Genomic DNA, 13,963 nt, shown 5'->3' with positions numbered 1-13,963 from the left:
AAATAATGTGTTGACGGAAATATCCTTCGGTTGTAATTGTGTTCACCAAACTGTCCTTTTTTTTTTCAAAATAAAAATAGTTCAAATCACACGTTTTTACCTTTTAGCCCTTAATTTTTTAATTTAGCAAATTTATTACCCGAATTTACAGAAATATATTGGAAATGACATAAACACGAACATTTATATATCATAATGCAAAAAAGTAGTACATAATTCTAAACACCCCCCAAAAAACATAATGATTAATCTACTTTACGCTTGAGAAGAACATATAATTCAAGCATCCATGACTTGTCGGTAGATTGTGACAAGATGTCGGAGACTACAACTTTCTTCTTGAGCCGATCAAACAACTCATCAATAATATCATCTCCAAAGTGGCCTGCAATAATTTCTTGATAAACTGCTCTGAGGGTTGAGATCACCATTTCCACAGTTGGAGCAATTCCTTTCCTTGCAGGACGAACTAAGGGCTCCATTCTTTCGATGCTGAAGCACAAATTTCTTTGTATCAGAGTGCAAACCTCTTGTTTACTTGGGTGGTATTGTGGGAGGTTGAAGGAGTCCACCATATCTTCACTTACCACCCCCTGATTAGAGTAAAATATGCAGCAATTTCAGTTGAAGAAAATGAGTTAACCATGTTAATTATTACTTAAAATCATTGTTATACGCTTTTAAAGAGTTTGGTCAAATGTTACCTCAACAACCATTTGATTGAGGCATTTTTCCAAAAGATCATTGAATCCCAAGTCAAAAAATTTCACAGAACTCCCATCAGGAAGGCATGATATGATAAGGGCCATGAGCCCTCCAGAGACAAGCTCTTGTGCCCTGGCATTCAAAAAGGACTCAATGTCCTTGGCAAACTGAGCTGAGTAAGCCTCCCAAACATCATCCGAGGCATTAGCAGGGTAAATCCTCCCCTTATTCCATGCAGGGGAAGTTTTATTTGTCAACTCTTTTGGAATCTTTGAGAGCCAATGCAATGCATATGAGCAGTGGACAAAATGGAGAGATGCCTTGGGAAACAGGCGACCTTGAAAAAGGCCTGGTACACCAGCCGCATAGTATTGCCTGTCAGAAGGAAAAGACTTGAACAGCACGTTGAAATCGTTTGAGGGAATGTCATTAAAGAACACCTGGAATTCTAGAGCTCCTTGATTATTATGGCAAAAAGATTGGTATTTGAGTTTCACAGATTCTATAATGTTTTCCACCACAATGATTGTGTTGGGTCCAACAGAACACCCCAGATCCGCAATATTGAATAATTTTGCAGAAGAAATGAGTTCATTTATATCAAGTTTCTCAGCAATATCCTCATTGATCAAGACCTTGGCAGTCTCCACTCCTTGTCTCTGCAATATGTAAAATTCTCTCAAAAATTTATCCAAGAAAAAGAAAAGAAAAGACAGTAATATATACCTGAAATGAAGAATTATTAGTGTAACTATACGGCCCATCTCCCCCTTTCATCGCAGATATTCCAGTTGGTATGCAGTTCATCCCTGATCTCTAGATGAACTTGTGGGAGTGTGAGAGTAAAAGACAGATCGGAAGGAAAAAATTTTCCTTGGAAGTTGAAGATGTGCATGAATTCTTAATACATCTGCTTATGTTTTGCAGTTGATATAAAGGATTATGGTATCCATAGGAATCTCAAGGCAAGTACATAGGAACAAAGATGTTGTTTTCTATGAATGGGACAAAGTATGATTGGCCGGCCATAAGTGTATTAAATCAAATTAATGTCGTTTTTCTCGACAGCTTCAACCAACTGCTACATTCAAATAATTATGGGACTGTAAATTTATATATTAAGCTTAATTTTGATAAACAATTAAGGTTATTTACTGAAGGGATGTCGATAAGTCACATCACACTTGTTGATCATTGATTTCTCAGCATAATTTTGGGGAGTGACATCCTTAACAGAAGGACCCACTAAACATATATGCTACAAACATTGTAAATTTCAAGAAAACCCAAAAGTTGAAAAGGACGTACGAAATCCATTGACATGCAACAAAACATAAAAAGAAATCCAAGCCCCAAAGAAATGAGTAGTGATACAAAGCACACCAACGTGAGTGAGCAGTGCTTATACTGGTGTATTTTATAATATTAATTTTTTAATATTACTGTTCTAATATTTTTTTAATGTTATTTTTTATTAGAAAGTACACCAGCGTGAGCACTGTTCACTCACGCTGGTGTGCTCTATATCACTGCTCCATTGAAATATTGTATGAATAATTATAAAAGAACAAAAATAAAATAAAATAACATATGTGATTGGAGAGAAACCCCAAACTCCCAAAAACGAACACCTAAAATTCATCGTTAAACATATGCAGTACTTAAAGAACTAAAATATTTTATTACCCAATGACTTAGATGGGTTGATCAATTCAAATTATGGCACGATAATACCCTAAATATTGAAAATTGCATGGTGGCACATCAACATCAATGATGTGTTAAGGATATAAATCTTTTTGATTAATGAGGATTTGATTTGCAATTATTGTTAATTTGATTTGTTATTAATTACTCTTAATTCAAGGGATTTGTTTGATTTTAAAATTATGTTAAAGCTCTATAAATAGAATTATATACTCAAATCATACATTAAGGAAATATGTAATGCTTATAATGGCTTTAATGTGTGGATGTAGGCCATAAGCCAAACGACCTTAATCTATTCCACATTCTATACTCATCATATTTTGAGTTATTATATGGTGTATGTGGACATCTAGGGTTTGTTCTTTTTTTGATGAATGATTAAGCATTTCATATAAACTAAAACAAAGTGTTCTTGTTTGATGCTTTGTTGGATTGGTTTTCCTTGGTTAAATTATTGAGATCTAGAGTAGTACTACTTATGGGCATCTGCAACTTTTATGCAAACATTAAGTGAGGGGTATATTAATGGGTAGCCTGAGTGTCAAAAAGGCTCGTGTTGCACACGTGAGGCTTCCACCATTAAGACTTAGGATGCATTTAGCTTTGCAATTTTATAGACAAAAGTGTAATTTTAAATCAAATCGCAAAAAAAAATGATCGTTTAGGATCGTGTTTTTAAAAAATTGTGATTTGAAAGCGTAGAAAATCTGCGTTTTTTAAATTACAGACAATGTGCTGCTTTTTTGAAAATGCATAACTTTTTAATGCTATTTTGCCAAACGCTTAGTTGGGTTTTAAAAAATGTATTTTAAAATTGCACCGTTTGAAATCGCAAATTCAAATGAATTCTTAATACAAAATCTTAATAGATGGGAAGGATTGAAAGAGGTTGATACGTCATGCGTCTACATTGCAAAATACTAGTTAGTTTGGAGGGTAAATGAAGTTTTCCATATAAGACTCTAAAATCCTCCCTCATCCTATTGAAGTAGCCGTAGAAAACGTACATATAATTCAAACCCCAACAGTACCCTGAAAAAAAAGAAGAAGATTAATCTAGGTTGCGCTTGAGAAGGACATATAATTCAAGAATCTGCTTGCCGGTAGATTGTGAGGAGAAGGAGTCTACAAATTTCTTCTTGAGCCGATTAAACAACTCATCAATCATATGATTTCCAAAGTGGCCTGCAATAACTCGTTCCAAAGCTGCTCTATAGCAGGAGATGGCCGTTTGGACAAGTTCACTATGAGCCATTCCAATAATATTCCTTGCAGGAGTGGCTAAGGGTTTCAATGCTGAAGCACACATTTCTTTCTATCAAACTCCCCAACTCTTGTTTAGTTGGGTTATATAGTGGGAGGTTGAAGGAGTCCACCATTTCTTCACTTAACATTCCCTAAATAAAGTAAAATATGCAGCAATTTCATGTTTTAAAGAAAATGAGTTAACCATGTTACTTAAAGGGTTTGATCAAATGTTACCTCATCGACCATTTGATTGAGGCAAGCTTCCAAAAGATCATGAAATAAAAAGTCAGAACTTTTCACAGAAATCCCATCTGGAAGGCATGGTATGATAAGGGCCATGAGCCCTCCAGAGACAAGCTCTTGTGCCCTGGGAGTCAAAAAGGACTCCATGTCCTTGGCAAACTGAGCAGAGTAAGCCCCCCTAACATCATCCGAGGCATTAGCAGGGTAAATCCTCCCCTTATTCCATGCAGGGGAGGCTTTATCCTTCAACTCTATTGGAATCTTTGAGAGCCAGTGCAATGCATAGGAGGAGTGGACAAAATGGAGAGATGCCTTGGGAAACAGGCGACCTTGAAAAAGGCCTGGTACACCAGCCGCATAGTATTGCCTGTCAGAAGGAAGACTTGAACAGCACGTTGAAATCGTTTGAGGGAATGTCATTAAAGAACACCTGGAATTCTAGAGCTCCTTGATTATTATGGCAAAAAGATTGATACTTGAGTTTCACAGAATCTATAACGTTTTCCACCCCCAGATCCGCAATATTGAATAATTTTGAAGAAGAAATGAGTTCATTTATATCAAGTTTCTCAGCAATATCCTCATTGATCAAGACCTTGGCAGTCTCCACTACTTGTCTCTGCAATATGTAAATTCTCCCAAAAAAGTATCATTACTTAAACTAAATAAGAAAAATCAATAAACCTAAATCATTATAATAAATAAAAACAACATGGGTACCTGAATCGACGAATTGTTAGTGTAACTAAACGGTCCATCTCCCCCTTTCATGGGTGATAATCCAGATGTTATGCTGTCCATCCCTCTGTAGATGGACTTTGTAAGGAGTACTCGTGTAAGAGGAAAAGACAGCAAAAAATTTCATTTAAAGGATTATGGTTATCGTAGGAATATCTCACGGCAAGAAACAAACGCCAGGATTATGCCAAGGATGTTGTTTTCTAACATATATAATTGTCTTAGAATTGGTATAATAACGATTCTAACCAAAATGTTATAACTGTTGGCCGGCCAAAAGTTTATTAAATCCGATGTTGCTTTTCTCGACAACTTTAATTAAAATTAACCCCCCAAAATAAATCAATCCTATCATACTCCAAACTATTTATATATATTCTTGCTTTTTTAGAAGAACAAAGTTGTTCTTCAAATTTGTAGGTGAGGTTCATGAGGCAATTAAGGGCCATCATTGGAGTTGCCCATATGGAAGGCTGTGTGAGCTTTTCCTTCCGGGGAGTTTGGGGAGGCTTTCAACTTTCATTTCTTATGAGGGTGGTGATTGTTTAGTGTATCACCATGTACCATTCCGTAGGAAGAATGTCAAAAGCAAGAGGAAAGAAAAGAGAGTAATGCTAGAAAGGACGGCCAGAGCATTACTCAAGAAAAACCCTTGGGATAGGGAGAAAAAGGATATGAAAGAGAATCATGATGATTTATTAATATTTTTGTTTTCTATCTTTTATTTTTTTCTTTTTAAATATTAGGAAAAATATGAGAATTTTTTTGATAATATTGGTCGAATTGAAAAAAATTTACAAGTTGTGGGGAGTGTATTGCAAAAATTAAAATATTGAAGGTCAAATTGAAAATCGCCTCGAACTTTAAAGAATAAAATGTACTTTTTCCTTAAATTAAATTATATATATATATATATATATATATATATATATATTTCCTGAGCAAATACAAACAAAAGGTTATCATTATGTGTAAAATGGATCATATTTCAATTTTCACTTTAATCTTTCTTCAACCAATTGACCCAAAAAGAGAAAGAAAAAACGTTTCCTTTTTACAGGAAAAACAAAAAGAAAAAAACGTTTCTTTCATATCGTAATGTCTGTTTCAAGAGCAGGTCGCTCTCGCTTCCTTCAAGCGCTGTGTTTTCTCACTTTCTTCTAAAACAGTTCTCCTTTGTTACCGGACTTCGTACTTAGGTAAGCTAGTAGGCTATGGCTTTCTCCGGAGCAACAAAGCGCTCTCTCGGTACACTCCTCTACCAAAGGCTGATGAGTAGTAGCTGCACGTACGCCCATTCACGATGCGGCGGCGGCCCCTCGATCGCCTCTAGGAGATTCAGCTCTGAAGGCTCTTCTTCTTCGAACCAAATGAATCTGATAAGGCAACTGAGGGAACGCACCAGCGCACCCATGAAGGACGTCAAGGCCGCCCTTATTGAAAGCAATTGGGACATTGGTTCAAACCAAAACCCCCACTTGATTTCTTTCTTTTTTGAGTTTTCCGTAGAGTAATTGTATATTTAATGTAAAAATGTGGTATTGTTTGGCAGAGGCGGCGCAGAGGGAGTTGAGGAAAAGAGGAAAGGTGCTTGCGTCGAAGAAGTCGGCTCGCACGGCCGCCGAGGGGTTGCTTGCGCTGGCGCAGAGCGAGAACAGGGCTGCTCTTATTGAACTCAACTGCGAGACGGATTTCGTTGCCAGGAATGATATTTTTCAGCACTTGGTTAGTCTGTGTGTGTGTGTTTGACTGTTTGCCATTTTTTTATGCATAATTCTGTTTTATTTTTATATTGTTCAATTTTGATGCTCATTTTTAATGAGAGTTCCTTTTTTGTTTTTTTTGGTAGGCTTTGTCTTTGGCTAAGCAGGCTTTGCTGGTTGAAGGTGTTTCTCAGCCGGGTGCTGGGGTCTTTCATGTTGGACCTGAGAATTTGGAGGTAAGGAGTCTATATTGCTTTCTATTTTTTTTTTGGTTGCTTAATAGTTTTTGCGTTGAAAGTCGCGGATAATTTGTTGCTGAGTCTTGTAATTATTTCGTAGTTCACATTGTGACAACTATTTTTCCTCCTTAAAGTGATCAATAATTTTTGGAAAACCAAACCTAGATCATGATCCATGTTAGCAAAGCTATAATCATGTTTCCAGGACATCACGTAGTAATCGTATTTTATAGGGGTCAAGTGATTGTTGAAAAGGATTGAGTTTTTTCTATGGAGGAAAATGAATGATAGGTGTTTCAAGGACCACGGGAGGACTTTGAAAGAGATTAAGTCTGTATTTTTCAATACTTTTTATCTTTGGACAGCTGCTTATGTTTCTCCTTTGGTGATTTTATCATAATTTTCATGTTCTTTTTTCCTTATTAGTTAGGTGCTTTCTCTTGTATAATTCCTGTGTACATGGGGTGCCTTATGCTTTTAATCACATCTCGATTAATTATAAAAAAAAAAAAAAAAAAAAAAAAATGATTGAGTTTGAAGAATTGACTCCAAAACCCTTGTCAAAGCTGACTTATATTCATGTACTGGCTGGATTTACTTCATAATGTTGATAACTTATTTTTATTTTTTTTGTGGCTGTTTTCCCTATACATGTTTCAACTAAGAGTTCATAATTTATTTTTTATTTTTTTTATTTTTATTTTTTATAAAAAGTTCGTAAGGAAATAGTTGAAACATTGAGATTTTATTTTTGAAGCTTTTGTAAGTTTATGGCCGGTGGGTAAATTGATCTTCATTCCTACCAGGACTTGAAGTTAAATCTTGAACATCCCAAGATTAGTGGAGTAACAACAGTTCAAAATGCAATAACAGAAGTGGCTGCGATGATGGGAGAAAACGTCAAACTTCGAAGGGGATTTGTGATGTCTACTTCTTCAAATGGTGTTCTTTCTACCTACCTCCATACAAGTCCACAACCAGGTACAGTAATTTCAAACTGCTTTGTATTTTTTGGTAAGTTCCATGAAGCACCTAACAAGTTTTGAATCCACTATTCTTATGGAGGGAAGAGGTTTCATTTGAGTTACAGGTCATTAGCCATTGACTTCAAACTATGTATGAGGAGAAAGTATACTCTCACATTCACGCAGGTTCTAAAATGGAAAAGACTATGAATAGGTTAAGTGGGTAAACTAGGCAGGACTGAGAGGCTTGAATCTTCTGGCAGCATGAACTAAGTGTTTGATCTGGAAACAGGTTTGGGTCGTATTGCTGGAATTTTAACTCTCGAAGTAGAAGATGGGAATCCTCAACTGGATGCTCTTCAGCGCGTTGGATCAGAATTGGCAATGCATGTTGTAGCAACTAAGCCAATATTCTTAACAAAGGATCTTGTTTCCACTGATGCACTAGAAAGTGAAAGGGAGATTCTTAAGTCTCAGGTAATTTGTGATATTTTTAGCACTTAGTAGTTGGTTCTATGCTAAACATGAAATGAACAAATGAAAGTGACTTTCAAAGCACCAAATTCAAGGCGAATCTTTTTGTTGACTTCTTCATTAGATATCATTGTTGTTTTGTATGATGCTAATTGGGTTTATATATCGATGAGGCTTTTGGCTTTTTTTTTTTTTTGAAATTATTTTTGGTTGTGTTCAAAGGTGTCAATGAGCTAAAGAATGGTTGGTGGCCACATAGTTATTTTACCCGTCATTATTTTGATGCCACTAGTCGCATCTGCGTTATACCCCAAAATGACTAGTCGAAATTATAATTGGAGTTCTCTAGAGTCATTTATATAGCCCAATATCACTTAGTATTTTCATAATCCACCCACCTAATGTGGTACTTTATTTTCACAATCCGAAGTATTACTTCTATAATTCCGCTATTTTATATCTTAGCAACTTTCTGTCTACTTTGGACTTTTGAGCCATCCTATATCCTCCTTTGGTCTTACGGCTGTACTTTTCTTTTGAATTCTGTGGTTTTTGTTTGAGTTATACTGCTTGGATGGGAGTTCTGTCACTTCCCGAGGGATAACTTCATGCTTTAGTTGGCATGAAAAGAATGTGGTCAATAAATACCTATCAAATTGGAGAAAAGATTATGGGTACAATTCTCTATTGTACTTTTTGCTAGGAAATTAGGAAAACATTTCATTTTGAATGAGCCTAGCTGAATTGAAATGTTAATATTGACTACTGCCAACTATTTTCTTGGAATTATTCTTGTAGATAGAGGTGACATGTTAGTGGTGGTGTCGTGTGCATCAAAGATCAATGACCCTAGGCCAAGAGGAAAGTTGGGCCTTTGGAGAAGAATTGGTTCAATAGAAGACATTGACTCAAAGGAGGATAACTATCTGTTTAGAGTAGTTGGGCAAAAGCTGTTTTGTACAAACACATGCCACTGGAAACTTGCTGTAGTCATTTCCCCCATCTCTATCCTGTATTATGTATGTGTGGATAATTGGGTGTATATGTGCTTGATCTTATTCTTTGCGAGCAGTGTTTTGATGTTGGGTGATTAGCATGAATATGGTTTTTGAAGCCAAGCTTCAAGTGCAGTGCAGGCTTGGTGAGATTTTCACCTTTTTCTTGTTTAGTTTTTTTTTTTGAGTAATGATTGACCAAAGATTTTTGTCATGGTTGTATGGTTTCTACCCGCAAGACCCTTTTCCTTTCCTTGATTTGTCTGGTTTGATTTGTTAGATTTTGGTTGCTACAAATAAAAATGAACTCTTCCCAGCAATGGATAGCAACTCAAAACCCTCATATATGATAGGAGCTCTTCTTTTGATATACCAATTAAAGCAAGTTGATATCAAGGCTCCTTTGCTGTCTTGACACAATCAGCTTGATCCTCTTCTTTACTGAATGGTGTGACTTTTCAACGATGATTTTGGTTATCCATTCTCTTTCTCTTTTCAAATTATTAGGTAGTTTTCTGCTAATTATTAATTCGTTTTGGTAATTTTAGATTTTATATTATTTATTTGGTTTTCCATTGCAGGCTGAAACCACTGGGAAGTCTCAGATGGCCATAGATAAAATGGTAGAAGGTCGATTACGTAAATACTTTGAGGATGTCGTTCTAATGGAGCAAAAATTTGTTATGAATGACACCGTAAATGTAAAGGTATGTGAAAATTGACAAGAAGATGAACCTTATTTATTCTTCAAATAACACAACCAAAAAAAAAAAGAAGAAGAAGAAGAAGAAATCACTTATTTTCCTAGAACAGCTAGCTTTCTGGAGAACAAAAAGGACATGTTTAAATGAAAAGAACTTGCTGGTTTAAACAGAGCACTGATTTTGTTTCCTCTCCTTTTTACCCAAGTATAGAGCATTGAATTTTATTTTTAAGTTTAGCAGCTTACTTGTATTGAATATTTAATTCTTTTGTAGAATACTGTATTTATCAATTATGTAAAATTTGAGTTATATGACATGATGGCCATCGAAGACACTAAAAAAAAATTAAAAAATTAAAAAAAAAAAAGGAAAAAAAGAAGAAGAAAAGATCGTGCATGGTAGTATGCCTATATAGCACACCTGAAAAACAAAAATGAATTGATAGGTACTTAAAAATGTATGAACGCTTGCGCATTGTGCCTAGGCTCAACAAGGCCTTTGTGCTAAAGTGGTGCCTGATGCTTTTAACAACACTGACTCTAGCTGGTTCAGGCTGGCGCCTCCTTATAATAATCATTTCAAGCTGAAAATTTAATGTAGCCTTTATTTATACACCTCATCATAACCTTAATTGTCATAAGTTAATGAAATTCCTAGAGGCTAAAGGAGTAGATATATAGGAGAGTTAGGCCATTGATTTAGTTAGCATGGCTTTTGTTTTAGTGTCCATCTGTTGGAGTTGGACTGTGAATTGTTCATCTGCCACATTTATCACTCAATGGGCTGCGCCGCTGCGGTATAAATTTCTATAACATGCAGAAGTGCTGGTGACTTGTGCAGTTGTGTGTGTGTGTGTGAGAGAGAGAGAGAGAGAGAGCATATATGTGTACCATATATTTGATATGGTGTAGTGGATTTACATTTTACATGCTACTCTACAGACTCTGTTAGATAATCTATCCAAGGAAGTGGGCTCACCTGTGAAGATCGGGAGTTTTTTCAGAATGGAAGTTGGAGATGGAATTCAAAGGTAGAAACCATACATGTCTTTCTCTACGTATGTGCTTTTTTTCTTCTTTACAACTAAAGGATGCAGCTGTGTATCTGAAGTTGTCCAAAGGCAACAATGGACTTTCTTAATGCGTTATATATATGATGTACAACCCACTGGAGACTTTAACATCAGGCGAACTAGCATTTTCTGTGTCAATGTAACCTTTAACTGCAATTAGTATTACTAGGATGCATGGCATCTGAAATGGTTGATATATATATATTGTCAGCCATGTGGCTTTGTCAATCTTATAATACAGTAAAATGTAATCTGAGTGTGTTTTTCGTCAGTTCTTTGGCTTTGTTATTCCACCTTACCATAGCCATGCACTGGGTCAAGATCACATGATCAAGTTATTCCCAAACATACTGAATCTTGCTCGGAAGTTTCCCTTATTGACGCTTCATCTTATTAGGTAGAACTTGCAGTATCCTTCAACTGCATTGTTGATAAAAACACTTCCATTGGGAGCAGAACATGTCTGAGCAAGCTTTTGCACGTCAAATGTATACGTCATCATAGTGATATGCCCATGCCCTATACTAGTCAGCCCTCATTGTTCACTTGACGTTCATAAAAATCCTGACATCTCATTGACTGGGCAGCAATAAGGCATCCGCCTGATTAACATCTTCTTCCACATTAAAAAATCCACCATTACTTCCATCTCCATAACATCCACCTGATCACCTCCCTCCTTTCTTATGCTATTCCCTTCTTCTTCATATCAAGGCGCTAACTTCATTTAACTGTCCTGTCTGGCATATACCCTTTGAGAAGCCTAAAGAAATAAAATTCAGGTGTAAAGTTCTGTTTTTCCACGTAATGTATACACATAGGTCTTGCCAGTAATGACAAGATTGAGATTTGCCCGAGTAGGATTTGAGATGTAAGGTAACAAAGAATGACCCAGCATGTGAAATACGACTATAGCTTTGTCAGTCACTGAAGTTCATTCTGTTAAATTAAGTTGTAGCCATTGTCGCTGCTATTTACAGTTGCATAGCTATCAAAGCTTTTTAACACTTGGACATGCTTACACCTTCCTAATTTGTATATTATAATGTTTCTTACTGGGTACCTGTAAATTAATTCGCAGGCTAGAAGAATCCAGTGCATCTGAACCTGTGGCCCAGGCTGTTTAATGTAAGATAATGCTGCTTGCTCATCCAAGGGACTCATTAAGGTAGAGGTTAATTTTGAAGATGTCGCTCCTGGGTGGAGGACCTTGTTACTTTTTTTATTTCATTCTTAATTTAGTGGTCTTAGCATGTTTTCTAGCACTAGCACATCTTAGTTACTTTCTGCTCAAATGAGGCCTTTTTGAGGAACCGGATGATTGAAGAGCTCCAATGATTTTTTGGGAGAGTTATAAAGTGCTTGGTCTTATTTTTGTACCAGAATTTGATATTCATCTTGTTCTTTTTTCGTTTTCCCCCAGCACGCTGAAAAATAAGTGCGATGGCCTTTGCCATACCAATTGTTTTTGTTTTGGGAGGGGGTAATAATACTTTAATTAGCAACTCTGTACGGTTTATTGAGAAGAATGAGATCGGACACTTCAACTAATGGAAGTATTTGGATTTATGTGTTAATAGCCAGCTTTATTAGCGCTAATTTTCTTGCATTAAAGGGGTTTAAATCATCAGTAAGATTGTCTCTGTTTATTTATTTATTCATAGGAAAAACAATGCACTTTACCCTCCAAAGAACCACTCATTTGACACTACCGTCAAACTTTAAAAAGTAACACTTGACCTCCTTCAAGAATTACTCCATTACAAATGAACTCTTTTTGTTTGTAACTAGCTTTAAAATGGATGGAACAAATGGTCACATGCGTTATATGTGACTATTTTTGCTTCTTTTTTTTTTTTTTTTCTTTCAAAAATATCCTTAAAAATCATTAATAATATGTTTTTTTTTTAAAAAAAAAACCTAAGGCGTGACCTCCAATTAACATTGTAGTGGTGATTTAGTTACTCACTTTTATATTTTGATGTAGTCGAACGACTACCCCTAACTTATGGGATGATTCCAACGAAAATAGGGAATTACAACATAATCACAAATTAACACAATTTTGGAACGTTTGATATGACCAACTAAAAGAAGTGAGAATTTTTGAGGTTTGAATACTAGCCATAAAAGTGAATCTTGCAGAAGGATTTCAACTCTATACGTGCCTAAAGAATTACTTTTATGATAAATGGAGACTGAAATGTGCCATGTAGTCAAGATGGCCGAGTTGGTCTAAGGCGCCAGTTTCAGGTACTGGTCCGAAAGGGCATGGGTTCAAATCCCATTCTTGACAGTCTTAGTTTTATTTTTCTAAAAAGAAAAGAGACTGCAATCTACCGCACCCCTGTGTTTGTTTGTTGAGGGGCAAACATTGGGCCACCCCTTTTTTTGTGGGGGGGTGGGGTTCGGAGGCCACCTTTTTCTCGCTTGTCTGGCATAAACCATGGAAAGTGAGCTAACATTTCCTGGGGGGGGGCTGTGTGGGGTTCGGAGGCCACCTTTTTCTCGCTTGTCTGGCATAAACCATGGAAAGTGAGCTAACATTTCCTGGGGGGGGCTGTGTGGGGTTCGGAGGCCACCTTTTTCTCGCTTGTCTGGCATAAACCATGGAAAGTGAGCTAACATTTCCTTATCTAAGGCTCCGTTTACTTCGACGTAAAATAATTTCTAGAAAATAATTTTCGCATTTTACGGTGTTTACTTCAACGTAAAATAGTGGTCAAACCGAAATCATTTTCGGTTTGACCAAAAACCCTTTACATTTTCAGGAAAATGGTTTACAATTTTTAATTTCGTAAACCATTTTCCCTGCAACTCGACACTCTTCTGATTAGAAATAAAAACAAAAAAACCCGACGATTTCTCTTCACCCTCACGCACAGCTACAACTTCTCCTTCACCTTCACGCTCAACACACACAGGCTGCACAACTCCTCTCTCTCTCGGCTGAGCTTCACGCTTCAAATCCGAAGCAGATACTCATCTCTCTCTTTCTTTGTTGAATTGTATGTATGGAGCGATTCATGGAGCATTTTGATTTTGGTTTCTTTCTCTGTTGGACAACTGGAATTCATGGAGCATTTTGATTTTGGTTTCTTTCCCTATTAATGTATCAGATCTGCGATTGTGTTTTACTCTCGTATCAATCAGTTGGGACAGATTGG

General features: G+C 36.3%; 2 protein-coding genes, 1 non-coding gene and 1 pseudogene across 3 annotated transcripts; 2 read left to right on the top strand and 2 right to left on the bottom strand.

Moving 5' to 3' along the window:
- Positions 1-245: 245 nt before the first annotated feature.
- Positions 246-1,512, bottom strand: LOC132182109 (loganic acid O-methyltransferase-like). Its single transcript, XM_059595309.1, has 3 exons — positions 1,432-1,512; positions 705-1,364; positions 246-593 (listed from the first exon to the last, which is right to left on the bottom strand). The coding sequence occupies exons 1-3, from the start codon at positions 1,510-1,512 to the stop codon at positions 246-248; spliced, it is 1,089 nt and encodes a 362-aa protein (XP_059451292.1).
- A 1,954-nt stretch (positions 1,513-3,466) lies between these two features.
- On the bottom strand, positions 3,467-4,707 carry LOC132182108 (loganic acid O-methyltransferase-like; annotated as a pseudogene).
- Positions 4,708-5,750: 1,043 nt separating this feature from the next.
- LOC132182473 (elongation factor Ts, mitochondrial) lies at positions 5,751-12,171 on the top strand. The gene is made up of 8 exons (XM_059595729.1): positions 5,751-6,102; positions 6,197-6,369; positions 6,494-6,583; positions 7,393-7,567; positions 7,844-8,028; positions 9,602-9,727; positions 10,666-10,754; positions 11,878-12,171. The coding sequence occupies exons 1-8, from the start codon at positions 5,859-5,861 to the stop codon at positions 11,921-11,923; spliced, it is 1,128 nt and encodes a 375-aa protein (XP_059451712.1). The 5' UTR covers positions 5,751-5,858; the 3' UTR covers positions 11,924-12,171.
- An 840-nt stretch (positions 12,172-13,011) lies between these two features.
- Positions 13,012-13,092, top strand: TRNAL-CAG (transfer RNA leucine (anticodon CAG)). Its single transcript has one exon. It is a non-coding gene; the product is annotated as a tRNA-Leu (tRNA).
- The last annotated feature ends 871 nt before the right edge of the window (positions 13,093-13,963 follow it).

The sequence above is a fragment of the Corylus avellana genome, chromosome ca5, assembly GCF_901000735.1.
Source record: "Corylus avellana chromosome ca5, CavTom2PMs-1.0".
Taxonomy (NCBI): Eukaryota; Viridiplantae; Streptophyta; class Magnoliopsida; order Fagales; family Betulaceae; genus Corylus; species Corylus avellana.
This window is presented reverse-complemented; position numbering and strand designations above follow the sequence as displayed.

What these genes read in the sequence shown, in the direction of transcription:
- LOC132182473 (XM_059595729.1), top strand. Translation starts at nt 5,859, where the DNA reads ATGGCTTTCTCCGGAGCAACAAAGCGCTCTCTCGGTACACTCCTCTAC. An exon ending in ATGATATTTTTCAGCACTTG is followed by an intron (nt 6,370 to 6,493) that starts GTTAGTCTGTGT and finishes TTTTTTTGGTAG; the next exon opens with GCTTTGTCTTTGGCTAAGCA. An exon ending in CCATACAAGTCCACAACCAG is followed by an intron (nt 7,568 to 7,843) that starts GTACAGTAATTT and finishes ATCTGGAAACAG; the next exon opens with GTTTGGGTCGTATTGCTGGA.
- LOC132182109 (XM_059595309.1), bottom strand. Translation starts at nt 1,512, where the DNA reads ATGAACTGCATACCAACTGGAATATCTGCGATGAAAGGGGGAGATGGG. An exon ending in CTAATAATTCTTCATTTCAG is followed by an intron (nt 1,365 to 1,431) that starts GTATATATTACT and finishes TACATATTGCAG; the next exon opens with AGACAAGGAGTGGAGACTGC. An exon ending in TCAATCAAATGGTTGTTGAG is followed by an intron (nt 594 to 704) that starts GTAACATTTGAC and finishes TACTCTAATCAG; the next exon opens with GGGGTGGTAAGTGAAGATAT.